The 27479-nt window shown below is 40.7% G+C and overlaps 1 protein-coding gene across 2 annotated transcripts in view; it reads right to left on the bottom strand.

Annotated features, from left to right (window-relative positions):
* gcgra (glucagon receptor a) overlaps positions 1-27479 on the bottom strand; it is a 142606-nt gene that overhangs the window by 22600 nt on the left and 92527 nt on the right. The window contains exons 1-8 of one of the 2 annotated variants that reach the window (XM_052139862.1): positions 23574-23663; positions 19467-19613; positions 10656-10752; positions 9407-9514; positions 8314-8417; positions 3441-3547; positions 3110-3278; positions 70-229 (exon numbers count right to left, since the gene is read on the bottom strand). In XM_052139862.1, the coding sequence (XP_051995822.1) occupies positions 70-229; positions 3110-3278; positions 3441-3547; positions 8314-8417; positions 9407-9514; positions 10656-10752; positions 19467-19520 (799 nt within the window). In that variant the 5' untranslated portion in view covers positions 19521-19613; positions 23574-23663. Of the gene's footprint in view, positions 1-69; positions 230-3109; positions 3279-3440; positions 3548-8313; positions 8418-9406; positions 9515-10655; positions 10753-19466; positions 19614-23573; positions 23664-27479 lie in introns of those variants that run through there. The other variant, XM_052139861.1, reaches the window with a different exon arrangement.

Genomic DNA, 27479 nt, shown 5'->3' with positions numbered 1-27479 from the left:
TTTGGACAAGCGATGAGGAAGCTCTTTAACCATGTTAATGAGGTCAAGGTATAAATCTGTGTCACTCACCCCAGCCAATGCACAGGTAGATGCTGAAGTAATTCCTCTCTGTCAGCACTGTGACCACCAGCAGGCTGTGCAGATAAATTCCCTCCACCAGCAGCCAATAGCTGTTAGCTAGAATACTGTATTGCATCATCACCACAGCAACTCTGCAGCCGACAGCCGTCTGAAACACACATTTGTGTGTTATTGGATCACTTTGACTACATTTTTACCTGCCATTTCTATTCAGTTAGCCTGATACAAACCAAAATGCTGCTTACAGTATACACAATTTAATGTCTATCAACGGCATCTGTGAAATACTGTCCTATTACTATTAACCGTTTTTAATAATCCCTCATAAAATGCATTTACTTTCGTCCACTTATAATGGGAGCTTGTCAGGCAAGCAGGCTGGAGAGATAAAAAGAAAAAAGCTAGTATTTTTGTTAAAGACCCTACAATTTTCTTTTCTGTTTTGATGTATTTCCAATCGAAAAAGGAAGTTGAGGCATCACAGACTGTAATGATATGTTTCTGCCTTATTTAGCATTAAATAATTTATTGTAAATTTACAACATTTTGTTTTATGTTTTATTAACCTTTAATTATTTTATAAATAGTTACCACAGCTGAGATGGGGTTTCTAATACGGGGGTTTCTAATAATAAACTTTTTTTTCATTACAAATTGACATACAGTATTGGGAGTATGTAGAGACCCTAAAAAGTTTAAAAAGTATCTTATAGTTTTGCTTCTTCAAAATAGTTGCCTCCCTTTGCATAGATCAGGGGTTTTCAAACTTGGGTCCGGGTATCACCAGGGAACCGTAATCGGTCCTTGAAAATTTTCATAAACAACTGTGTAAATAAAAATTCCAGATTAAATGTATTTGTATTTTTGGGGATTTCGTACAATGACAATATAAACTTTAATTTTGCAATCACCATGTTGTCTTCATAATATCAAGCCTACTATTTTTCTAACACAGTATAAATTGGTATTTATAAATTTGTTTTAAAATCATATGTAGTTTATATTTTAGGAATGGGGTTCCTTGGGAATCATAATATTTGGCGTTCTTGGCATCACAATTAAAAAATTTGAGTTGTGTAAAGAAATTCTTTCACAGAAACAATTTTTATTTTTCTAGATAACATATTTCAATCATTTAAGCATACAAATTTAGATAAGGATTTTAAGATCATGAGAAACTACAGGTGAAACTCGAAAAATTTGAATATCATGCAAAAGTTCATTAATTTCAGTAATTCAACTTAAATGGTGAAACTAATATATTATATAGACTCATTACAAGCAAAGTAAGATATTTCAAGCCTTTATTTGATATACTTTTGATGATTATGGCTTACAGCTTATGAAAACCCCAAATTCAGAATCTCAGAAAATTAGAATATTGTGAAAAGGTTCAGTATTGTAGGCTCAAAGTATCACACTCTAATCAGCTAATTAATCCAAAACACGTGCAAAGGGTTCCTGAGCCTTTAAATGGTCTCTCAGTCTGGTTCAGTTGAATTCACAATCATGGGGAAGACTGCTGACCTGACAGTTGTGCAGAAAACCATCATTGACGCCCTCCACAAGGAGGGAAAGCCTCAAAAGGTAATTGCAAAAGAAGTTGGATGTTCTCAAAGTGCTGTATCAAAGCACATTAATAGAAAGTTAAGTGGAAGGGAAAAGTGTGGAAGAAAAAGGTGCACAAGCAGCAGGGATGACCGTAGCCTGGAGAGGATTGTCAGGAAAAGGCCATTCAAATGTGTGGGGGAGCTTCACAAGGAGTGGACTGAGGCTGGAGTTACTGCATCAAGAGCCACCACACACAGACGGGTTCTGCACATGTGCTTCAAATGTCAAACGTCTTACCTGGGCTAAAGAAAAAAAGAACTGGTCTTTTGCGCAGTGGTCCAAAGTCCTCTTTTCTGATGAGAGCAAATTTTGCATCTCATTTGGAAACCAAGGTCCTAGAGTCTGGAGGAAGAATGGAGAGGCACACAATCCAAGATGCTTGAAGTCCAGTGTGAAGTTTCCACAGTCTGTGTTGGTTTGGGGAGCCATGTCATCGGCTGGTGTTGGTCCACTGTGCTTTATTAAGTCCAGAGTCAACGCAGCCGTCTACCGGGACATTTTAGAGCACTTCATGCTTCCTTCAGCAGACAAGCTTTATGGAGATGCTGACTTCATTTTCCAGCAGGACTTGGCACCTGCCCACACTGCCAAAAGTACCAAAACCTGGTTCAATGACCATGGTATTACTGTGCTTGACTGGCCAGCAAACTCGCCTGTCCTGAACCCCATAGAGAATCTATGGGGCATTGCCAAGAGAAAGATGAGAGACATGAGACCAAACAATGCAGAAGAGCTGAAGGCCGCTATTGAAGCATCTTGGTCTTCCATAACACCTCAGCAGTGCCACAGGCTGATAGCATCCATGCCACGCCGCATTGAGGCAGTAATTAATGCAAAAGGGGCCCAAACCAAGTACTGAGTACATATGCATGATTATACTTTTCAGAGGGCCGACATTTCTGTATTTAAAATCCTTTTATTTTATTGATTTCATGTAATATTCTAATTTTCTGAGATTCTGAATTTGGGGTTTTCATAAGCTGTAAGCCATAATCATAAAAATTATATCAAATAAAACCTTTTAAGTTGAATTACTGAAATTAATGAACTTTTGCACGATATTCTAATTTTTCGAGTTTCACCTGTAAATAAATTCAGTCAAGTGAGATTGGCTGGTACCGTACTTAAAATTTTTTTTTTTTTTTAAATGTATATGTGTTGTGTTGGCCTGCTTGCTTACTAGACTTCCATTGTAATACAGTGGTATGTACTGTAGACAAAATCTCTGGGCATATATACCAATTGAGGGATGGGTCAAGGTATTTCCTGTACTAATTTACAGAACATGGCAAATGCTGTCCATAAAACAAAGTTATAAATAACCAGGAATGTAAGACAATAATATTAAGGATTATATTATATTTATATTTGAAATAGATTAATAATCAGCTTATTAAGAAGAATAGCAGGCTCGGACCTCATTTTTAACCAGCCACTCCACCTCCAGTTCAGTGGTGATGTCCTGACCAACATGAAAGGTGTCTGGTTTCTCCAGCATGGCATCATTGATAAGAATAGAGGAGGCTCGCAGGATGAAGGAGGCAAACAGGTTCATGTGGATGTTGTTTCTCATGCAGTGCAGCTTCCTGACAGAATCAGAGTGCAATGAATAAAAGCCAACAAGCATTATACTGTTCACACAGAAAAACCCAAATAGTTAACCAAAGACACAGACAAGATTCAAAAACACGGTTCTCATTTAAAGTGTAAGCAGAAGGAATGTGATTCCTACTTGAGCTGAATGTTACCTAAAGGCCACCAGGATCCCCAACGCCAACACTAGCGCCCCAAGAGACAGAGAATATCCAACAGTGTACATGGTGCGGAATTGACTGAGGATCCTTCCATAGTGTTGCTGTATGCACATGTGTGTACAAATACACAAACACACATACATTTGACTGATTACTCAAAAAAGGCATGCCTTTTGTGTCATTCATTAACATGTGTGTGAATTTAAAGGGTTCATGTCATGAGGAATACAATTTTCCTTAATATAAGAGGTCATTGTATTATAAAAACATATTGTAAGTTTCTTAACTCGAAACTCTCCAGTCAATAAAGAGTATTTATTGTTTCCTCCCTGCAAAAACAACTGGTTTTGAAAACGGCTGCATTGTGGAGTCACAGCGCAGATTCATTTCAATATCCCCACCTCTGCAACATACATAAATATTGTTGTAAATTAATAGAGAATGAGCCCAGGAGGCTGAGGTACTCAAACACTAAAAGTGGTACTATTGTTACTGTAATTTGATTTAACCAACAATATTTACATGTCGAATAAGTTTCCCAGTCATAGTGGTGTTCCTGGTAAGAGAACTACTGTATCTCTACATAGCCTTCTAAAAGACCCCAACTTTAGAAATAAAGGTCTTAAATGTATTTTCATACTGCGGCAGTGTGGGATTATATGTTTGTGTGGCACATTTCCCTAAGGATTCTTTTGAGAACCATTATGATTCAGGCTTTGCAAAAACTTTTTTCTGACCAAAAACAAAAGTGAACTAGGTCAAAATAAAGAACAAGAATTTAAACCAACCTGACCAACGATACAGCTATAAAATGGACAAGATCAGACAATGAACAAGGGGAAAAAAAAGGGGCTCATGGGGGCTAATTACAAAATAGACACACCCAAACAAGGTAATAACAGGTAACAGGGAAAAGGGAAACAGGAAAGCATAAGAGTCAATAAAAAGAGATCTTTAATGGACAATGTAGCTTAGATGTATAAAATTTGAAGACCAATGGGGTGCCAGCAGAGCAGGAGACCAGGAGACACTGGTGGCACAGGACCTGTAGACAGTAGGTTGAGCAGGAGATCATGGGGGATCAGGAGTGGGCAGAGACCATGGGGGCAAAAGAGGGGCTGGCAGGTGACCAGGAGAACAGGGCAGAGGTGGCAGACGACAAGAAGACCAGGGTGATGGCAGATGACCACTTGACCATTGGGGACCCAGTGGAGGGACTGGAGACCCCATAGAATCTTGAGACCTGGTGCTGACAGACCTGGAGACTCAGGTGAGGACAAAGCAACTGGGAACTCAAGCAAAGTGTACTGGCTGTGGTTGTGCCAGGCCATGGCTTTGACAGACTGGGGTGCATGGCCAGGTGAGATGGACAGGGGAGCAAATCTGGTCGTATGGTTAGGGAAGTGAGGTCTGGTAGGACTGGCAGGGAAGCGAGGCCAGGGGACTGACAGGGGAACAAGGGCAGGCGAGACTGACAAGGGAACGAGCCCTGAAAGGGCCTTGACAGGAAAATCTGGAGGGGCAATGACCTTGACAGGGAACTCTGGAGGGGTGATGGCCTTGACAGGGGACTCTGGGAACTTGAGGATGGCTTCTATGACCATGACTGGAAACAGTGGAACGGCCTACTTAGCCATGACAGGAAACTCAAGGATGGCGTCTATAGCTGAGACAGAGAACTCTTGAATTACCTCTGTAGTAATGGCATTGAAGTCGAAGATGGCCTCTTTGGTTGTGACCAGGATAAGAGTTCTGACAGGCAGCTCGCCCCAGGGCGAGTTTAATGTCTCGTTAAGGGCTCGAGAGCAGAATGAGCTCTCGATCGAAGCATTGGAGAGCGGGTTGGCATAGTCGGACGCGGAGGGCCCCACCTTCAGTGTGGTCGCCCAGTCTGAGGCCAACATGGGCTGACGGCCACGCTTGCCCGGGCTGCCGTGAATGTCAGGCTGGATTGGAACCCTCCATCCTGCCCTGACCCCTCGCGGCTTGATGACTTGTTCCTGTGCTCACAGCCGCGCCCCACCCTGGATCCATTCTTCCCAGAGGTGCATGAGGAACTTACAAAGTCATGGTGGGCACCTTTTACTGCCCAGACCCGAATTCTGGGTTCCTCCGCTCTCACTACCCTCGACGGTGGGACAGCCAGGGGGTACACGGAGATTCCTCAGGTGGATAAGGCGGATGCAGTGCACTTGTGCCTGAAAAAGGCCGCCACCTGGTGGAATCGCCCAAGACTCCCATCCAAGGCCTCTAAGTTTACGTCGTCTCTGACAGCCAAGGCTTACAGTGCCGCTGGACAGGCTGCCTCCACACTGCATGCCATAACCATCCTGCAAGTACACCAATTGAAAGAGCTGCACGAGGGTAGTCCTGACCTGGGAGTGATGCAGGAGCTGCGCTCAGCGACCAGCCTTGCCCTATGGGCAACGAAGGTCATGGCGTGGGCTCTCGGGCAGGCGATGTCCACCTTGGTGGTCCAGGAGTGCCATCTATGACTTAACCTGGTTGATATGAAGGACACCGACAAGGTCTGCTTTCTCGACGCCCCCATCTCCCAGACCGGCCTATTTGGCGACATCGTTGAGGACTTTGCCCAGCAGTTCTCAGCGGTTAAGAAGCAGATGGAGGCCATCCAACATATTCTGCCTGGCATAGTTCAAGTTCCGGCATCCCGTCTGTTGCCTCTCATCTAACGGTCCAGTGCTAAGAGCCCCAGGAAGGCCTACAAGTGCACCTGAGACAGACGACCCAGGGATGAAGAGACCTGCTGGAACCCAAAGACCACACCATCCCCCGGTGGAGGGCAGAGAGGAGAATACTTTGTTCCCTTTTGTTTTGATGTCAACACTGCCCTGCCTGCGGAAATACAGCCTGTTACTCCAGCCAAGATGAAGAAGGGATTCTACAGCCTCTACTTCGTGCCAAAGAAAGGCGGTGGATTGCGACAAATCTTTGACCTGCGAGTGCTGAACCGGGCCCTGCACAGACTCCCGTTCAAGATGCTGACTCAGAAACGCATTCTGTCATGTGTCCAGCATCAAAATTGGTTCATGGCGGTAGACCTGAAGGACACGTACTTTCATGTCTCAGTTTTACTGACACAGACCCTTTCATGGGATGGGCGGATCAGTACAAGGTCCTCCCCTTTGGTCTGTCCCTTTCACCTTGCGTCTTTGCGAAAGTCACAGAGGCAGCCCTTGCCCTGTTAAGGGAGGAGGTCTACATCCTCAATTTTCTCAACAACTAGCTGATTCTGTTCTGTTGTGTGCGCATAGGGACCTGGTGCTCACGTGCCTTACGAATTAACTCATGCAGTAGGTGCTGATCTGCCTGAAGTCGTTCAGGCTTTTTTTTTTTCTAACCTCTGAGGTTAGAAAAAAAGTGCTATATAAGTGCAGACCATTTACCATTTTACCATTTGTATGTGGCCGCTATAGCGGCACTCCACGACACGGTGGACGGTACGTCCCTGGGGAAGCATGAATTGATAATCAAGTTCCTTAGAAGCGCTAGAAGGTTGAATCCTCCTAGGCTGTACCTCGTTCCCTCGTGGGATCTCGCAGTGGTCCTACTGGGCATGCGGGGAGGCCCGTTTGAGCCTCTAGAGTCAGTTGAGTTAAAGGCTCTCTCATTAAAGATGGCCCTCCTCACTGCGCGCATGTCCATCAAGAGGGTTATGGACCTGCAGGTGTTCTCTGTCAGCGACACCTGTCTGGAGTGTAGTCCTGCATACTCTCACATGGTCTTGAGATCTCAACCAGGCAATGTGCCCATGGTTCCCACGACCCCTTTTAGGAATCAGGTGGTGAGCCTGCAAGCACTGCCCCGGGAGGAGGCAGACCCAGCCTTTTCGTTGTCCGGTGTGTGCTTTGCGTATCTATTTGGACCACATGGAGAGCTTTAGATGCTCCGAGCAGCTCTTTGTCTGTTTTGGGGGGCAGCGGAAAGGGAATGCTGTCACCAAACAGAGGATTGCCCACTGGATTGTGGATGCCATCGCTTTGGCATACCAGGCCCAGGGAGTGCCGTCCCCTTTGATGCTTCAAGCACACTCCACTAGGAGGCATCCTCCTGGGCACTAGCCAACGGCATCTCTCTAGCAGACATCTGTAGAGCAGCGGGCTAGGCAACAACCAATACCTTTGTGAGATTTTATAATCTCCGGGTTGAGACAGTTTCATTCCGTGTGTTGACAGGTACGAACATGTAAGTATACGGGCAGCTGGCCATGTGTACTGCTTGGGCACAGCACCTTTCCCCTCCCTGAGATGAAGACGTGCACTTTTTTACCCCCATGTGAGTTCCCGAGGCAGGTAACCCCTTGTGACATATTTTCAAAGGTACAGTTTCCCTGAGGGCAAATCCGTGTCTCCATTTAGCAGGTCCCTCCCTGCAACCAGTCTCCGTGCTGTACTGTAAAACTGTCAACCCTATTACCTTTATGATGGCACAGTTCAATGCCAGCATTTAATAATTTAGCTTAATATGACACAATGTGATTTATTAACATTTCAAGGTGAAGTGTGTAATTTCTGTGTAAATTTTTTCAGGAAAATAGCAAATTGTGATTTGTGGCACTTCATATACATTCAATACACCCACCGTTTGAACGGATATGCCCACAGATAGCACAAGCAATCACACCTATTCCCACTTTCTCAATGTGCCTAGGATTATTGTGCCGCTCTTATGAAAATGGAATAAGACACAGCACATGGTAGTTGCGTATAGCACTGCGCTTAGCGTAACAAACAAAAATAAAAATGTTGATAGAATGTTTAAAATCTTAAAAATGTACTGAAAAAAATAGAATTTTTATCAAGCCTAAGAGATGCAGTGTTACAGATCTTAATGGTCTCTCACATACCATGTTAATTTGGGTGGGGTCTCGTGATACACATTCACTGACGTTCTTCTGCTTACTCCACTGTCCATCGGCATCACATTCCACATACACCAGGCCATGTCGGACTGACACAAATACATTGAGTGATCACCCAGAGTACACACATGTACATAAGAGAACACAATACAACCATAAGATAATACTCCATACAGAGTAACAATGTTTTAAATAAGGGGCAAATAGATAATAAGAAAACCATTCTAAATCCTGTAAAGATGTGACAGTTAAAATAATTATTCCTAATTATATAAAGTGCAGCCACACAAACAAAAGAAATTTTCACACCATTATTGATGTGTACTAGTTTATGTGACTCTCACAAACTCTATCAATAACATGTCCTTGTCACCCTAAAATCAAAGAAATTACATAAAGAAAAAAAAAATTAGGACTATGGAGCCTTTTTGGAATGCTGAAGTAAACAATAGAAGGATAAACATTGCAACTGAAATAAAGAGGTAAATTAAAAAAATCATAGCAAATATTATTGCTGAAAATAGCCACAGATGTGTTTCCATGACTTTCCAAAAGAGGACAAAATTTATAAGAATTGGATAACAGCAGTTGGAAGAGAGAAAGATTACAAATGTACTGTCACTCCCTTAGCAGCTGTATAAAAAAAAAAAAAAACATAGCAGCAATGGTGTCTCATTTTTTTTTCTTTCTTCTTTTTTCCTTTTAATTAGTGCCAGGGTAATATTAAGAAGCCCTGAACCGCAAAGTGAAAGTACTTAACAATTTAAATAATATGTTTTTTGCATTACAATAATTTTTTGGGAGGAATTGCAGTAATGTAATTTTAATATGTCCTCTCCCCACTTCCTGGGAAATGCAACACAGGAAGAAAAAAATAACGACACTCATAAAAGCAATTTTTCAGTTGTTTAACTTAACTATTCCAAGATTTTGTATTGCATTACAGTAATGAGAATATTTGAGGGGTAATGTGCTCAATTGTCATGAAAATAATGTCACAAATAAAAAAATAATGGTACTTTTAAGATCTTGACAGATATAATGAGATTTACTCTGCTATATTTGCAGTAAGTCTTACCTTCTCTGTGCCAGGGTAGGTACCAGGGGCAGGCCACACCCACTGTGGTATTGGGTAGCCCATCCGGCCAGCAGGCATAGTTATCAAATGTTCTATTGCACACAACACCTGGAAAGCAACCATTCAAGTTCAAAGATGCTGAAGTCCCCTAGTTTCATCATGGCTGTTGACAGGATTTTGGAAAGACCCATGCTGCACATACACAAAGACCCTCACTTTAAAGACCCCAAGAAATTAATTTTGGCCATGTTGTTTGTCTTTTTTTATTTTATTTTTTACCAATTTTGTGTTTTAGGCTGTTTATTATCTTATAAGTTATCTATATTCTAGAGCAGGGGTTGGCAGCCTTTGACATGGAGTGTCATTTATTATTTTACTTGTCAATGGCTACATCTTGTTGTAATCCCTCCTCATGATCACGCAGCATGTTTTCATCAGCTGAATATGAGGCTAAACAGTATTAAAGTGTGACGAGACTTGCGCTGTGCATGCAATGTCATTCGCGCATCACAAGCCGATCAACTATTAAGCCCTTTTCGGTGAATCATACCTGCAAAATCCTAAAACTTTATTTCCAGGTTTAATTTATATTTTGAACAGACTCAAATTTTTTAACCACACGATGTGGGTTTATATTTTCTCTTTTAGTGTGACCATAGTTTAAGGAGGGTGTATCTGTATGCTGGGTTGGAAATCTCAAGGATTAATAGTGGTGGTTTCTTTATTAAATCATGTGTTGTTCTGAAGGCAAAAAGATACAAATGAAAAACAGAATGTAGTCTGTCATCCAGGCAGCCTGACCGAAGCACAGCGGGTGCGTTTACTTGCGTGATTAACCGAAAGTGAACCGCTGCCGGCTTGTAATGACTTGTACGCGCTTTAGCAGTCTTTAGCCTCCCATTCAGTTCATGAAAACACGCTGCATGATCATGAGGAAGGATTACATCAAGATGTAAATTGCAATGCAGGTGCAGAATTTATATAAATAAAATTGTCTACTCCTCTCTCACCGTTGCAGGTGTGCCAGTGATTACCCCTCCGCGAGCCAGTTCTGGCATGTGTACAATAGGTTGCTGACCCCTGTTCTAGAGTACTCTTAAAAGTTCATCCGATTAACTTTTAGCACATATACACATTTAAAATGTACAGTCTAAATTATTTTGCTTGACAAAACTACACTTGTCTAGCGATTTCTTGTTATCTTTTACTTTTCCCTTCATTTCCTGTGGCTGGATGCTGAATGACTCACCTGTCAGTGGGTTTTCTCGAGTAATATTTCGAAAACATTCATCTCGGTACATCATCCATCTTGCCATCAAAGTTTTGAGGGATACAGCAGTGGACATCTGTAAGATATGTTTTAAAATGCAGCTGTGAGACCTCCAAAAGCTACCAAAAATTACAATTCTAACATCATGTTGCTCAAAATAAGTATAATGTTACTTTTTTGTGGAAAATACAAGAAGTTAGCTAACAGATTGTTTAGAGTGCTCTTTTCCATATAATGAAAATGGAAGGTGACAACAAAATTCAAAAAGAAATCTAAAGGCACTTTCACATTTATCTTTGAACAGCAAAATTCCTCGGGTGAATAAAGCATGGGCGGATGTTGAGTGTGTGTGAAAACATCAAAAACGAATTGCCAAGCAGCCTATTTTTAATGCTGCACTTTATACTCTGGGAGAGTGAAGTTAAAAAGAAACTTGCTGCCAAAATTATATCCATTTTGGTCACCATTCACATTCAATTGAATGGAAAACAGACATCACATTTCCATTAAAATATTTTTTTGTGTTCTGCTGAAGAAAGAAAGTCATAGAGTTTGAGGCAACATAAGCGTGAGTAAATGATGAGAGAATTATCATTTTTAGGTTAACTACTCCACTTCAGGTTGTAACAGATTGACCTAATTGATTGGGGTGCCAAGCAGGTGTTTAAACCTACTACATTTCGTTGAGTCAGTCAACCATACAATGGATTCAAACATAAAAATGTAGGAACCCTTAATATGTGGATGAAGAATTAACACACAAACAGCAATAGGCTCAATTCATATAAATTGTTATTAGTTTTTTGAGCAAGATAATATTCAGTGAGGGGAAAGCATTAATGATTCACAAATGCCAACACAAAAAACAACAAAACCGGAAACCCAAAAAATCCCAGAAATTAAATACTCATTTCCCAATTCTGGGGCTCTTTTAACATGACAAAATCTTTCAACAAAACAAATCAGTTCATTCAAAAATTAAATTAATTCAAATTCAGTTCCTTTCTTTTCAACTCATTTAGGGTGCAAACCACCAGTTTCACAAGTTCACATGAACAGTTCATGACCGAGTTCTCAACCCAGCATAATTGCTTGCACATACACTTAGACCTTTAAGTCCATTCAGACCAGCACTGAGCAACCAGTCCACTGTGCAGTCCAAAAAGAGTTTTCTCAGCACTTTAAACAACATTTACACAGTCTCATGGTCAAAAGTCTCCACCGGCAAACCCAACATAAGAATAGTAAAAAAAACAATACTTGTTTGGTTTTGTCCAGTCAGTCAGTTAGAGAAATGATCTGTCCTCCATGGTTGTTTGGACCATAAGTAGTCTCTCTGAACATCCATCAAATGAAAATCAATGAAAGGTTTTTAAAAGGAGATATGCAGGGATTAACTTCCCACATCTTTCCACATGGCATTTTTAAACTGCCATCTTCCCACTCTCTTAAACCATGTGCTCCACACATCATGTGACTCAGTGCATCATGTCCGTCACACTCCCTTTCCCTTGTCAAAAGCAAAACAATTAGGTGACAGGCTTATTGGTGAGGTCAGAAAATCCAAGGAATTCCTCTTCATCGGTATCTTCTTGGAAAAGATCCATCAATTTTACGCGCTGAATCTCCTCCAGGTCTTTTGCTGTGGGATAACATGGTTTTAGTTGACATACATGTATAGTACGCAAATCCTCTCCTGTTTCTTCCATTACAACCTGGTAATTTAAAGGACCCATCCGACGTATAATCCTATAAGGACCTTGCCACCTTGGTGCAAGCTTGGCTGAGAACTTCTTTTCTGCTCTAGAAAGGGGGTGAGAACGTAGCCAAACCCTATCATTGTTTTTGAATTCAAGATTAGCGTCTCTTCTTATCATAATTCCTTTGTTGTCTCAGGCGAGCTTTGGCCAAATTTTTTGTGACAAGTTCTTTCAAGTTGTTGAGCAAGGGTACTATATGCTAGTGAGTCAGGAAGAACGGTTTGTGGTTGTAACAAAAGGTCTAAGGGACCTCTGGGTGGTCTACTGAGATTAAGCTCAGCAGGTGTGACACCAGTAGACTCTTGTACTGCTGAATTAAGAACCAATACCTATTGGTTTTAATCAATCTGTAACCCGGACAGAAACAGAAAATCAAGTCCCAGAACAGCAGAAAAGGCAAACATTTTATCAGACAACACTACGGCAGGCAACACCCAGTGACGACTGTGCAGCTGGAACTCTATCTCAGTCCACCCAAGTGGTTGCTTTGCTTCACCATCTGCCAAGTACAATGGTCCTTCTTTCCAAATGTTCAATTCTTTCTGAAAAACTTTGGAAAAATTTCAAAAATCCAGAGGAAGAAGAGTAAAAGAAGATCCTGTATCCACAATAGCAGTTCCTTTCCACTGGCGTAAAGTTAAGGGAACGACTAGTTGGTGAGGACTTGAATTACCAGTGGCCAATACAGGGGTTCTATACAATTTTTGGTTATCCGTATTACGGTCTTTAAAATCTCTTTTTGGTGTTAAGGTACTTACAGTAGGACGATTTTGAGGAACATTTGCATCCCTAGCAACAGCATTTGGACCTTTCGAAAAGTCCTTATTCCTTTGAGCATTAGGGTGCTGACAGGTAGCTGGTGAATGGGACCCTTTGCATTTCCAACAGAACAATTGTCGAGTTCTATCTTGTTCTGGTTTACCTGAGATTTGCTGGCTCTGGGTGTCTGGTTTGGAAGCTACCTTGCTGGTGAAACGTTTACGTTGTTCGTATTGTTGTTGACTGTCTTTATCCTTTAATAATTGTTGTCCTAGACGAACCAATTCATCCACAGAAGAAACTCTACGTCGAAGCTGACTTGCAATGCGGGGATTGATGTTTTTCAGGATGAGTTTGATCACTTCTTCATCATCAATTTCAGGCTTCCATCGTCTGCAAAGAGAACGGTACATGAATGCAAAGTCTCTTATACTTTCATTTTCTCTTTGTATTCTATTACTGAACTCTTTCTGCCAATTCATCCCCATAATCTTCAGACAAAAAAGCTGAAAGAAAGCTAGTCTCAAACTCAGTCCATGTATGAATGGACCCTCGGGCTACATCCCACCAATCTCTGGCAGTCCCGTGCAGCACATTTCAAAGGGTGGCCATCAGTTCTTCATTTGATAGAGGGACCAAGGCTAGAAAATCATGGCACTTTTCAGTGTAAGTTAAAGGATCTGGGTCATCCTCTTTCCGACCAAAGGGAGGGAATTCTAGCTTAATAGGACTATTTCCCACATATCGTCGACTGAAGTCTCCGGGTAACAGTGTGTCTGTGAGCCCCTTTGAGCTCCTGTCAGGAAGCCCTGGCTGCATGGTGGACTGTAAGGGATATGATTTCTTTGTAACATCATGTACAATAGTCACAGGGGAAGGTTGAGAGGAAGATGATACTTGAGAGGTATTCCCATGGGCATGCATGCTGGACTTCAATGAAGACAAGTCCTGAGACACAGCGTTGACTTGCTGAGTTTGAGCGTTAATTTCAGTCCGAAGATCTTCAACAGCTGTCCTAAGTCCAGTATAATGGCGTCAATGTCCTTTAAAACTTGGTTCTGGAAACGTTCCAATCGCCAATTGATGTTAGCAGAATTCTGAGTTTGATGATATTCCAATTGCTTAGTTATTTCTTTTTGCAAATCATTCTGCCCGTCAACATACAACAGTCTCAAATCTTGATTGATTGTTGTCAAGGTATTCATAAGTTCTCCTTTGATGTTTTGTTGTTCCTCTTTAATTTTTGTGAAGGTTTGAGCAAGGAGTGTCTGGAGTTTTGCTTGATTGGATATAATATGGGAGTCATCAAAATCCCTGACATAGACTTCTCTGTGTTGGGGAAGGTCCAAAAGCTTGGTAGTAAGGGAGGGAAAGTGCAATATCATGACACAATTCCATATCAATTAAAGAACGAGTTGTAAGATTAATTGAAGTGGGTGGTGGTTCTCGAAGAGGACTAGAAATCTGTGGTATATTCAATAAGGGAACATCCATTTCTGGAATGAACCCAGTATCCAGTGCTGGTAATATATGGTCATCTTGCAATTTAGGAATAACACCTCTTATGTCAGAAGGGGTAGCAGAAATGTCTGAGAAATCCATTTGAAAAATAATTCACAAAACAAATAACGGCTTAAAAAAAATCTTCATCCAATTTAGGTCCCTGTTTGGGTGCCACCTGTTTGGGTTTCCACAGGGAAACGTCAAAAGTCTCCACCGGCAAACCCAACATAAGAATAGTAAAAAAAACAATACTTGTTTGGTTTTGTCCAGTCAGTCAGTTAGAGAAATGATCTGTCCTCCATGGTTGTTTGGACCATAAGTAGTCTCTCTGAACATCCATCAAATGAAAATCAATGAAAGGTTTTTAAAAGGAGATATGCAGGGATTAACTTCCCACATCTTTCCACATGGCATTTTTAAACTGCCATCTTCCCACTCTCTTAAACCATGTGCTCCACACATCATGTGACTCAGTGCATCATGTCCGTCACACTCCCTTTCCCTTGTCAAAAGCAAAACAATTAGGTGACAGGCTTATTGGTGAGGTCAGAAAATCCAAGGAATTCCTCTTCATCGGTATCTTCTTGGAAAAGATCCATCAATTTTACGCTGAATCTCCTCCAGGTCTTTTGCTGTGGGATAACATGGTTTTAGTTGACATACATGTATAGTACGTAAATCCTCTCCTGTTTCTTCCATTACAACCTGGTAATTTAAAGGACCCATCCGACGTATAATCCTATAAGGACCTTGCCACCTTGGTGCAAGCTTGGCTGAGAACTTCTTTTCTGCTCTAGAAAGGGGGTGAGAACGTAGCCAAACCCTATCATTGTTTTTGAATTCAAGATTGCGTCTCTTCTTATCATAATTCCTTTGTTGTCTCAGGCGAGCTTTGGCCAAATTTTTTGTGACAAGTTCTTTCAAGTTGTTGAGCAAGGGTACTATATGCTAGTGAGTCAGGAAGAACGGTTTGTGGTTGTAACAAAAGGTCTAAGGGACCTCTGGGTGGTCTACTGAGATTAAGCTCAGCAGGTGTGACACCAGTAGACTCTTGTACTGCTGAATTAAGAACCAATACCTATTGGTTTTAATCAATCTGTAACCCGGACAGAAACAGAAAATCAAGTCCCAGAACAGCAGAAAAGGCAAACATTTTATCAGACAACACTACGGCAGGCAACACCCAGTGACGACTGTGCAGCTGGAACTCTATCTCAGTCCACCCAAGTGGTTGCTTTGCTTCACCATCTGCCAAGTACAATGGTCCTTCTTTCCAAATGTTCAATTCTTTCTGAAAAACTTTGGAAAAATTTCAAAAATCCAGAGGAAGAAGAGTAAAAGAAGATCCTGTATCCACAATAGCAGTTCCTTTCCACTGGCGTAAAGTTAAGGGAACGACTAGTTGGTGAGGACTTGAATTACCAGTGGCCAATACAGGGGTTCTATACAATTTTTGGTTATCCGTATTACGGTCTTTAAAATCTCTTTTTGGTGTTAAGGTACTTACAGTAGGACGATTTTGAGGAACATTTGCATCCCTAGCAACAGCATTTGGACCTTTCGAAAAGTCCTTATTCCTTTGAGCATTAGGGTGCTGACAGGTAGCTGGTGAATGGGACCCTTTGCATTTCCAACAGAACAATTGTCGAGTTCTATCTTGTTCTGGTTTACCTGAGATTTGCTGGCTCTGGGTGTCTGGTTTGGAAGCTACCTTGCTGGTGAAACGTTTACGTTGTTCGTATTGTTGTTGACTGTCTTTATCCTTTAATAATTGTTGTCCTAGACGAACCAATTCATCCACAGAAGAAACTCTACGTCGAAGCTGACTTGCAATGCGGGGATTGATGTTTTTCAGGATGAGTTTGATCACTTCTTCATCATCAATTTCAGGCTTCCATCGTCTGCAAAGAGAACGGTACATGAATGCAAAGTCTCTTATACTTTCATTTTCTCTTTGTATTCTATTACGAACTCTTTCTGCCAATTCATCCCCATAATCTTCAGACAAAAAAGCTGAAAGAAAGCTAGTCTCAAACTCAGTCCATGTATGAATGGACCCTCGGGCTACATCCCACCAATCTCTGGCAGTCCCGTGCAGCACATTTCAAAGGGTGGCCATCAGTTCTTCATTTGATAGAGGGACCAAGGCTAGAAAATCATGGCACTTTTCAGTGTAAGTTAAAGGATCTGGGTCATCCTCTTTCCGACCAAAGGGAGGGAATTCTAGCTTAATAGGACTATTTCCCACATATCGTCGACTGATGTCTCCGGGTAACAGTGTGTCTGTGAGCCCCTTTGAGCTCCTGTCAGGAAGCCCTGGCTGCATGGTGGACTGTAAGGGATATGATTTCTTTGTAACATCATGTACAATAGTCACAGGGGAAGGTTGAGAGGAAGATGATACTTGAGAGGTATTCCCATGGGCATGCATGCTGGACTTCAATGAAGACAAGTCCTGAGACACAGCGTTGACTTGCTGAGTTTGAGCGTTAATTTCAGTCCGAAGATCTTCAACAGCTGTCCTAAGTCCAGTATAATGGCGTCAATGTCCTTTAAAACTTGGTTCTGGAAACGTTCCAATCGCCAATTGATGTTAGCAGAATTCTGAGTTTGATGATATTCCAATTGCTTAGTTATTTCTTTTTGCAAATCATTCTGCCCGTCAACATACAACAGTCTCAAATCTTGATTGATTGTTGTCAAGGTATTCATAAGTTCTCCTTTGATGTTTTGTTGTTCCTCTTTAATTTTTGTGAAGGTTTGAGCAAGGAGTGTCTGGAGTTTTGCTTGATTGGATATAATATGGGAGTCATCAAAATCCCTGACATAGACTTCTCTGTGTTGGGGAAGGTCCAAAAAGCTTGGTAGTAAGGGAGGGGAAAGTGCAATATCATGACACAATTCCATATCAATTAAAGAACGAGTTGTAAGATTAATTGAAGTGGGTGGTGGTTCTCGAAGAGGACTAGAAATCTGTGGTATATTCAATAAGGGAACATCCATTTCTGGAATGAACCCAGTATCCAGTGCTGGTAATATATGGTCATCTTGCAATTTAGGAATAACACCTCTTATGTCAGAAGGGGTAGCAGAAATGTCTGAGAAATCCATTTGAAAAATAATTCACAAAACAAATAACGGCTTAAAAAAAATCTTCATCCAATTTAGGTCCCTGTTTGGGTGCCACTTTTTATGTAACAGATTGACCTAATTGATTGGGGTGCCAAGCAGGTGTTTAAACCTACTACATTTCGTTGAGTCAGTCAACCATACAAAGGATTCAAACATAAAAAAGTAGGAACCCTTAATATGTGGATGAAGAATTAACACACAAACAGCAATAGGCTCAATTCATATAAATTGTTATTAGTTTTTTGAGCAAGATAATATTCAGTGAGGGAAAGCATTAATGATTCACAAATGCCAACACAAAAAACAACAAAACCGGAAACCCAAAAAATCCCAGAAATTAAATACTCATTTCCCAATTCTGGGGCTCATTTAACATGACAAAATCTTTCAACAAAACAAATCAGTTCATTCAAAAATTAAATTAATTCAAATTCAGTTCCTTTCTTTTCAACTCATTTAGGGTGCAAACCACCAGTTTCACAAGTTCACATGAACAGTTCATGACTGAGTTCTCAACCCAGCATAGTTGCTTGCACATACACTTAGACCTTTAAGTCCATTCAGACCAGCACTGAGCAACCAGTCCACTGTGCAGTCCAAAAGAGTTTTCTCAGCACTTTAAACAACATTTACACAGTCTCATGGTCAAAAGTCTCCACTGGCAAACCCAACATAAGAATAGTAAAAAAACAATACTTGTTTGGTTTTGTCCAGTCAGTCAGTTAGAGAAATGATCTGTCCTCCATGGTTGTTTGGACCATAAGTAGTCTCTCTGAACATCCATCAACTTCCAAAAGATCCATAAATCCCAAGGCAAATCAATGAAAGGTTCCTTTTCACCTCACAGGTTTTTTTTAAAAGGAGATATGCAGGGATTAACTTCCCACATCTTTCCACATGGCATTTTTAAACTGCCATCTTCCCACTCTCTTAAACCATGTGCTCCACACATCATGTGACTCAGTGCATCATGTCCGTCACAAGGTCAGCAAAACTTTTGCATTGTTTCAGATTGTAATGAGAAGTTCAGGTTGGACTCATAGTTTGTCCAAATATCAAATGTATCCAAGCCAATACCAATAAATAATGTTTCTGTTATTTTACAAACTGTTGTGAATTAAAACGTAAACCTAAATTACAACAGGCTGGATTCAAATTAGGGTCGCCCATCGCATTAAAAGGTCACCCACTACCCACTAGGCCACGTCTCCAACCAGTGCCAATTTTTTATCCAGTGATGGGTATATTACTTCCAAAATGTAATTTGTTACCGATTACAAATGATACACCTAAAATTGTAATCAGTAATGCTATTTTTAGATTACACTTTAAGGTAATCTAATCGGATTACTTTTGGATTACTTATTTCATAGTTAGATAATGTTTTGTTGAAAATCTCATTCTAAGTTCAGGTTATTAGTCACCAGTTTGCACTCATTTTATTAAACATAGGTAAATTAAAATGTAACCTAAAAATGTAATGTAATCTAATTACAAGTGCTTGATTTTTGTAATCTGATTATGTAATCTAGATTACATGTAATCCATTATTATTTTACACTGTTTATAGCATGTCAACTGGTCACCCTAAGAGAGAGTGTAAGAAAAAGAGGGTGAGAATAAAGGAATCTCTGACCTGGATGCAGGATGAGAAATTGAGCAGGATCAGGAGGAGGAATACTTGTGACATCCCTTATTCCCTGCTGCTTCTGCCACTGGGAGGGGACCGAGGGGCCAAAGGGATGCTCAGGTCATAGGAATGCTTTAGGTATCACTACACTGCCTAATTCAGAGACAGAGAGAGGGAGAGAGCATGACAATGAGATAAACACACATTATCAACATGGTTGGGAACAGAAGTTGCACCACAACTTTACAAAAGACTGGGTCGTAAATTTTCAATCATGCTCTATTTTTATCAACCAGTAGAATATTGTAAAGCTTGGTATTTTTAATGTCACACTGATATCACATGAACTTACTGTATTTTGGTCTTACTAAGTGCTCTGTTGCCTGTTTTATAATGCTTTTACAGTGTGATAAAACAACAAACATTTCCTACTGAAAGCATAGTTCGCAAGCAGCTTCAAAGACAGGTCCTGGTCCTTTATAAACTAGGAAGTAATTGCTTTCACATAAACAACCATGAGCACAATTTGGAGGTTGCATTTCCTCTAAGATTACTTTTTCACGCCACTGACAATTAGGTTTAGTGTTGGGGTTTGTGTAAGGGTGGAGGGTTACTAAAATATTCATTCATTTTAACTGCATTACATCATTTACAAGTAAAAACAACTCGCTTTAAAACTTTTTGTGGACATTTCACCCAGAAACTGGAGCTCACACTTGCCCATTAGTTCAGGAACACCTCCAGCTTCAACCATTGTGGGCATTAGTTAAAATTTTGGTAAGCACAGGCCAATTTCAGCTGAAGAACTTCTGAACCACTGTTGCTGGATTCACAGTGCGATCAGTCTAAATCAGTGTAAATACTAACTTTTTGTTGAATTGACAATGTGAAATTGTGTGAAGAGTTTTGTAGTAACCATGAAAACATGTTACCAAAATGTTATTGTTTTTGTTTAATATATAGTTTGGACCAATTATAGGGTGGAGCGGAGCATTTCCATAAAGTACCTAAAATAATAATTATTGAATTCATGAAGGACCCCAAATCGTTAAGTGGAATGATAGTCAGAACCACAATCCTTAAATTCCTTTCAATTCCTATCCATTATCAAACAGCTAAATATTCTACAGCTTGGCAACCTTGCACTAAAAACTTCCAAAACAAGTGTAACGATGTGCTGGCACTGGCAGTGATGAAGATAATGACGTGAAGATGAAGAACCCAAGTGCAGTTTATTTACATATGTGAAATACAAAAACCTAACTAGAAACATGAACTAAACTAAACATAAACATGAACATGAACAGGAACATAAACTTGACTTAAACTAAACTTAGCAAACAAGGTATATTAACACATGTAGACATGACAAAAAGACTGTCAACCTGAAAGCTCATGATTTTGGCTCTTTCTGCTGAAAAGAGTATACAGTAAAAACATCATGTAGAATAATAATGTGAGCAGTGTGGCTCTCACTGGCACCCCAAGATAACTACATTGTTTGCTGAATGTGTGTAATCAGGATAGAACACAAGGGCATAGACTGTTGGCAATTTTGTGCAACCTAATTAAGACATGGGTTATTGATCTATATAAAACAACAGGCTCATTATTCCACATTTGGAACAATGTACAGTGCAGAAGCCCCTGAGCAAATAAAGCTCACAAACTGTTGACCATGCCGATGTCTTGGCTTCAATCTTTAGCTTACAGTGCCAGTTAAGGCAGAGAGTCAGGGACAGGATAAACTCTGCCCTCATTTACACCAATTCTAGCCCACTTACTGCAGTGGTTTAGAGTGGTAAAGACTAAAGGTGTGTGTGTCATTGTGAAATGATGATTAGTGACAGATAGGATCACAGTACAGATATTGGCTCTGTAGTGCAGTCCACCTAAAAAGGAGTAAATATACATAACAAAGAATGGCAGGTCAATGATTAGGCTTTTGATGTGAACCTTTCAAACTATTGAGGCAATGCAATGAGCCCATGAACAACTGATCAGATAACTTTCCTGAGGTAAATGTGTACAGTTAATTGAAGGTAGTTGAGGTCATATGCCCCATTTACACCTTGCATTAACATGCGTTTCATATCCGGACAGTATCTGGATATTCAGTATCAGGATCAATAATTATTACTACATGATAGCTTCTTCCCCAAGCAACCAGACTGTTGAACACTTGACCTATCAGGATCAATAATTAGCACTGCACTTTATTCAGCTATAATCTCACACTGGACTATCAACATTTTCTCCTCAATACAACTACTTATATATATTTTATATACTCTTACTTATTGTATATTGTGTATTCTATATTGTGTGTATTGTCTACTGTACATTGTATATAATTATTGTGTTGTGTAAGTATGTGTACATTTGTTATGTAAATTGTGTTGTGTAAGTATGTTGTTTATTGTAATTGGTATATGTCTCGTCACTGTCATGACTGCTATGTTGCTCGGACCTGCACACAAGAATTTCACCTACTGTGCACTTGTGTACATGGTAGTGTGACAATAAAGTGGTTTGATTTGATTTAGCTGGATTGCATTTACACCTTGAAGACAAACGCATTGCTCAAATACAGATCTGATCAAAGTGACCTGCACAAAATTGAAAACGCTACTTGCATTTTACATCAGAGGAGGTGGTAACTGAAAATGATCTGTCTTTAAGAAAATTTTAAAAACATTGATGGATAATTCAAATGCTTTCCATCACTTTGACAGTCAGAGTTTTTCCTTCATTGAAAATGTCTTGGCAACCTCCAAAGCTAAATTTGGGGTCAGCGAAGCAAATCGAATAATATTCATCTCGGATTCTGTGCTTTGAAAGTGCTTAATTTGCTTTGCATGTGAAACGCGAAGCTTGGTTTCATGTGAATATCGTAAAAGCCACATATTGCTTAAAAAGCAGAGGAGAGATGAGGGCAAGTGGGGATTAGGAGGAAAGCCAAGATATTCCAATGAAAGAACACACAAAATAGCACTTTAATTACGGATGACTTTTGCGTAATCTCACCACATAATTCATAATTTAAGAATGTATATCTGGATAACGAAAACACATTTGGATTGACACCTTCTTTGAATGTGGTCAGAATCAGTGTTTGGTAAGTTACTCTAAAAAAGTAATTAATTACAAATTACATATTCTACAGCATAATTCGATTTCTGTACTAATTACTCTGTCTGAAAAGAAATTGCATTACTTTTTACTAATTACTTTCTAAAACCCTTATCAACCTCGACCAGATGAAAAATACAAGGATAGACATGACATTTTTTCTATTAATTCTTTCAAATAAATCATATAAAATCAAATAAATTATTCATGAACTGGCCAAACAATTTAAGAGGGCTGCATTAAATTAGAAAACATAAATTTTTAAATTATATGTTACATTTCTATTTTAAATTCACTATTGTTTTATATAGAATTTTTCTATAGTCTATACAGTATTTAATCCAATTACATGAGAAGTAACTGTAATTAAATAACTGAAAATTAAGATGAATCCCTTACTTTCCTTTTTTCAATGAAAATGTCATTTAATTACAGTTATTCATTACTTAGTAATACATTACACAAATGCGTTTTGGGTGCATTTACACCTGTCAAATTTACTGTGGTCAAGTGCTATACGATAGCAATCCAATCACCGAAAACACATGTTAATGTAAAGTGTAAATAGGGCCTTTGATGAAACACTGATTTGCTGATTACATGGTTTATGATTATTTTAGCCAATGGCATTGTGTCTTTCAACATCACATCTCATGTTAATTCATGTGTAATTTTGCAGTAAAGAGGACTGTGGATCGGAGAAGAGACTCTATATGCAGTGCTCCCATCTGAATTGGGAGCAACGTGATTTGGCACACCGCATTTAAGAGGATACCTTTTTTTTACAGTTTGAATTTCATTATAACATTGACATCATCTTGGAAACACGTAATCAAATCTGACTCACTTTCAATCAGCTTTTCTCATCAGTGCGAAATGTAGCCTATATTTAATTTCTTCTTATCCCTTCCTTACAATGTTATACTTTAAAATGTACACAATGTACTGCTTGACGCACCCACAAATGATGCAGAATGCTACCTGTAACTGCATTCGACGGTGTCTCATGTGCCTGGTGGATATTGTGAGAAGTGCAACAGATGTATTTTAATTTGAATAAGCCCACCTACGCAATGCTGCAGGATTTCACGTGATGGATCGCCTGAAAGCACATGAAAAAAAAAGGTTTTAAAAGTTGCATCTGTAGAGTCACTTGATTTTGGATCTTAAAGCTAAAGTGTGGTGCATGATTTCTGCACCACAAGTGCCAGCTATCTAAATTGCAAAAATAACATTTGTAACAGGGTAAAGGGAAAGGAGGCGAGAACCGGCTTGACAATATAAATAATAATAAAAAGCAATTAACTTAAAACAAAAACACACAATAATAAACACATACAGGCCAGCTGCCTGTAGCTCTTTCTCTCCCAAACTGCTGCCTCCAGTGACCTTTATCCCTCTCGATGGCTCATTAGCCTGAAGAGAGGGAAAGGGCAGTAACGAGCCCCTAATCCCCTTGCGGTCGGCGGTCATTCCTTTGCGTTCAGGCAGCCGGGCTCCTCCGTCCCCGGCGGATGGCTGCGGCTGCTCCTTTGGGGTGGATGGTAATGGCGAGGACTCTACTACGGCCTACAAATAGGTTACTTATCATTGTCTCTGCATATTAAGCTGGGATAGGAAAATTCCTATTAAAAAATTCTTAGCACAATTTTAGTGCTTGCACTATCTGTGGGAGTATGAGCGCAAACTGTGGGTGTATTCTTTGTTAATGATGTGGCGCAATGTGCAATTTGCAATTTTCTGGAGAAATAGGTAATTTGACGTTTGAGAACCAGGTCTATTCACACCGCAAATTCTAAACTCAGTTCATGCATTTGCAGTTTGGGGATTCCAACAGCAGATAATATCAAAGAGCTATCAATCACTTTTAATACAAGCCATGATTTTTGTGTCAGTAGATCAATTAATAATAATAATAATAAAATGTTCCATGCATATATAAGGAGCATAGTACTGTCATTTAAATATGCCTGACATTTAACAAGGAAGTCCTTAAGGTTAACACACTAAAGAACGTAAAACACAAAAGGTCCATATTTTTTTTTTTTCGAATGATTGCATTAAGCCCATTTACACTACTGAATTCTTATGAATGGTCTACATTTATATCTATATTGCTTGAATGGTAATGGAATATATATAACAGGACACTCTTGACCCATCCCATTAGCTCTTTTCACCCGCAATTTCACTAACACACTTGCACCTAGACTTAATGCATCCTTGCAGAAAAATACCAAAGTCAAAGTGATGCCCACTGACATTGCACATATGATGTATTGCTCTCATAATAGGGCTCTTAAGCTTTTAGCATAGTAATGCTCACTTACCTGTGTATTGATCCACATTGTGCCCCCAATTCATCCGTAGTCAGAGAACAGAACGAAATCTGAAACGTTTCTGCAAAAAACACCTTTACCATGGAAACATTTTTGGCTAAAACGTTTCAAATTACATTCTGTTCCAGTCTCTGGGCAGGTTGGGGTAAGCGTGTCAGTTAAAATACCTTTCGAATTCGATAAATTAATAAGGTTTGTGGTGGAATAAAATACATTAAGAAAGAGTAACAACATGTCAACATTAAGTCATTAAGTCATTTAACCCCATTTCTGGGATTATTATCAGCCTAATCTCATAAAAGTTACATGGCTGTGACAACATTTTAGCAAAATTACATTTCGTAGTTCATAACACATAGTGCGGCAGTTAATAGGTGAAATGTCCTCTGTGTGGTGCTAAAAGTGATTTAATTTGATCCCATACAGATGAGGTTTATAAGGTTTATGCTCTGTTTAGTTTTAAATAAATAAAACCTATCTCCCTACCATACACCTTAAACCTAGCCTAACTGACAGTTGGGCTGGGAATTGCCACAGACCTCCCGATGCTATTTAGATACTGATTCAATATGTACTGCGATTTTTTAAGTATTGCGTTCCTGTAAGTATTGCAATTTGATGTTTTAATATATTTTGCAGTGTTAACCCCTTTTTTTCTTAGAAAGAATTGTTTATTGACGAACAGGTCACAGGAGTCACAGGGTAATCCTCACTGCATTATCAAAAGTTTATAGCTGTTAGATTATAAATATTGTGGGGGCACAACACTATGAGGAGCCTTTTTACTGCTAAATTATTTATTAACACCTCACAGTCAAAACTGTGGATTATATATGTGTGTCGAAGAGGAGGGTGTGGCCAGGCCATGGGGGTGCATGGCTGGCGCTAAGTCAACTAATCAGTGGGTGAGAGAGATAAAGGAGAGCCGGAGACAGCTGTTCAGGAGAGAGAGACACACACACAGCCAGTGTCACGATTTGTAACAGAATAACTATTTTTACCTGACTAATAGTGTTAAAACATGAGATAAAAAAGACAATTTCTGAAGAAAATACAGCATTTTGTGGTGGTTCTTTAGTACTTTTGTAGTTGGTTATGTAATGCAAAGGTAAAAATGTATTGCCTTAACAGGCATACATAGTAAAAGTGTTTTGATATCATAAACAGGGCAAAAGGTAAGTGTTTATGAACTGATAACCTGCCATTTTACTCGTGATTCTCGTGCCCGCTTAGGACCTGTGTGGGAAAGTTGGCGTGCTGGTAGATTCAGCCTCGTAGAGGGGGGCCAGCACGGCGACCGAGGCAGCTGGAACTGCCTAAGGGAGACACGGGAGTCCGCTCGTGAGGGGACTGTACCGCGGAATTACACACAGGGGGAGTCCGAACATGAGGCCTTAACCTGTGGAGCACCTATTCCAGTACAGGGTAGACTGAGTACCCATAGTGGCTTGGGTCGGCAAGTTCCTCCGCTGAACTGCAGACCCAATAGGGCTAGGGAGGAATCAACCAGGGAACCAGGGGTCTCCTGGGAACAAAGGCGCACTATTTTACCTCGGCTGAGGGAAAGGGCGCTAGGCACAAACGATTCACCCGGCCAGATCATCAGCATGTTACCGAGTTCTACGGGCTCGGACCTGAGAGAACACGGGACAATACTGACTCAATTCAGAGATTGTAGAATCTCGCGAAAGTGTTAGGTGTCCCACCCTGCTGCTCTGCAGATGTCTGCTAGGGAGGTGCCCCTGGCCAGTGCCCATGAGGACGCAACACTCCTGGTTGAGTGAGCTTGGACCCGCAAGGGGGGTGTGATAAGCCAGTGAAATGGCGTCGACAACCCAGTGGGCGAGCCTCTGTTTGGAGAAAGCGTTCCCTCAAAGCAGACAAAGAGCTGCTCAGAACGTCTAGAGCTCTGCGTGTGGTCCAGATAGATGCACAAAGCACGTACCGGACACAGCAACGAAAGGGCTGGGTCTGCCTCCTCCTGGGGCAGCACTTGCAGGTTCACTACCTGGTCACTACCTGGTCCGGGCGCCTTTTAGGAACCTGATAATTAAGTTGTGCTTACCTAGAGACTTGCCGTCTATCGTGTCATGGTGAGCCGTGATGGCGGCGACATACACCTTGAGGGTGGAGGGGGACAGCCTCCTCTCCAGCCTCTCCTGTAGAAACACGAGCACTGACCAAACCGCACACCTCTGTGGGTCTTCAGCCCAGGAAGAACACCAATTTGCGAACAAGCGCCACTTTAGGGCGTAAAGATGCCTGGTAGAGGGGGCTCTGGCTTGGTTGATAGTATCTACAAAGGTCGATAGTAGACCGGCTAGATCTTCCACATCCCGTCCAAGGGCCAGACGTGGAGGTTCCAGTGGTCTGGGTGCGGGTGCCAGAGCATGCCCCGTCCCTGAGAAAGAAGGTCCTTCCTCAGGGGGATTCGCCAGGGAGGGGCTGTCGCGAGAAGCGTGAGGTCCGAGAACCAAGTCCGAGTGGGCCAATAAGGGGCCACCAAGGTGACTTGCTCCTCGTCCTCCCTGACCTTGCACAGCACCTG

The sequence above is a fragment of the Xyrauchen texanus genome, chromosome 12, assembly GCF_025860055.1.
Source record: "Xyrauchen texanus isolate HMW12.3.18 chromosome 12, RBS_HiC_50CHRs, whole genome shotgun sequence".
Lineage (NCBI taxonomy): Eukaryota > Metazoa > Chordata > Actinopteri > Cypriniformes > Catostomidae > Xyrauchen > Xyrauchen texanus.
This window is presented reverse-complemented; position numbering and strand designations above follow the sequence as displayed.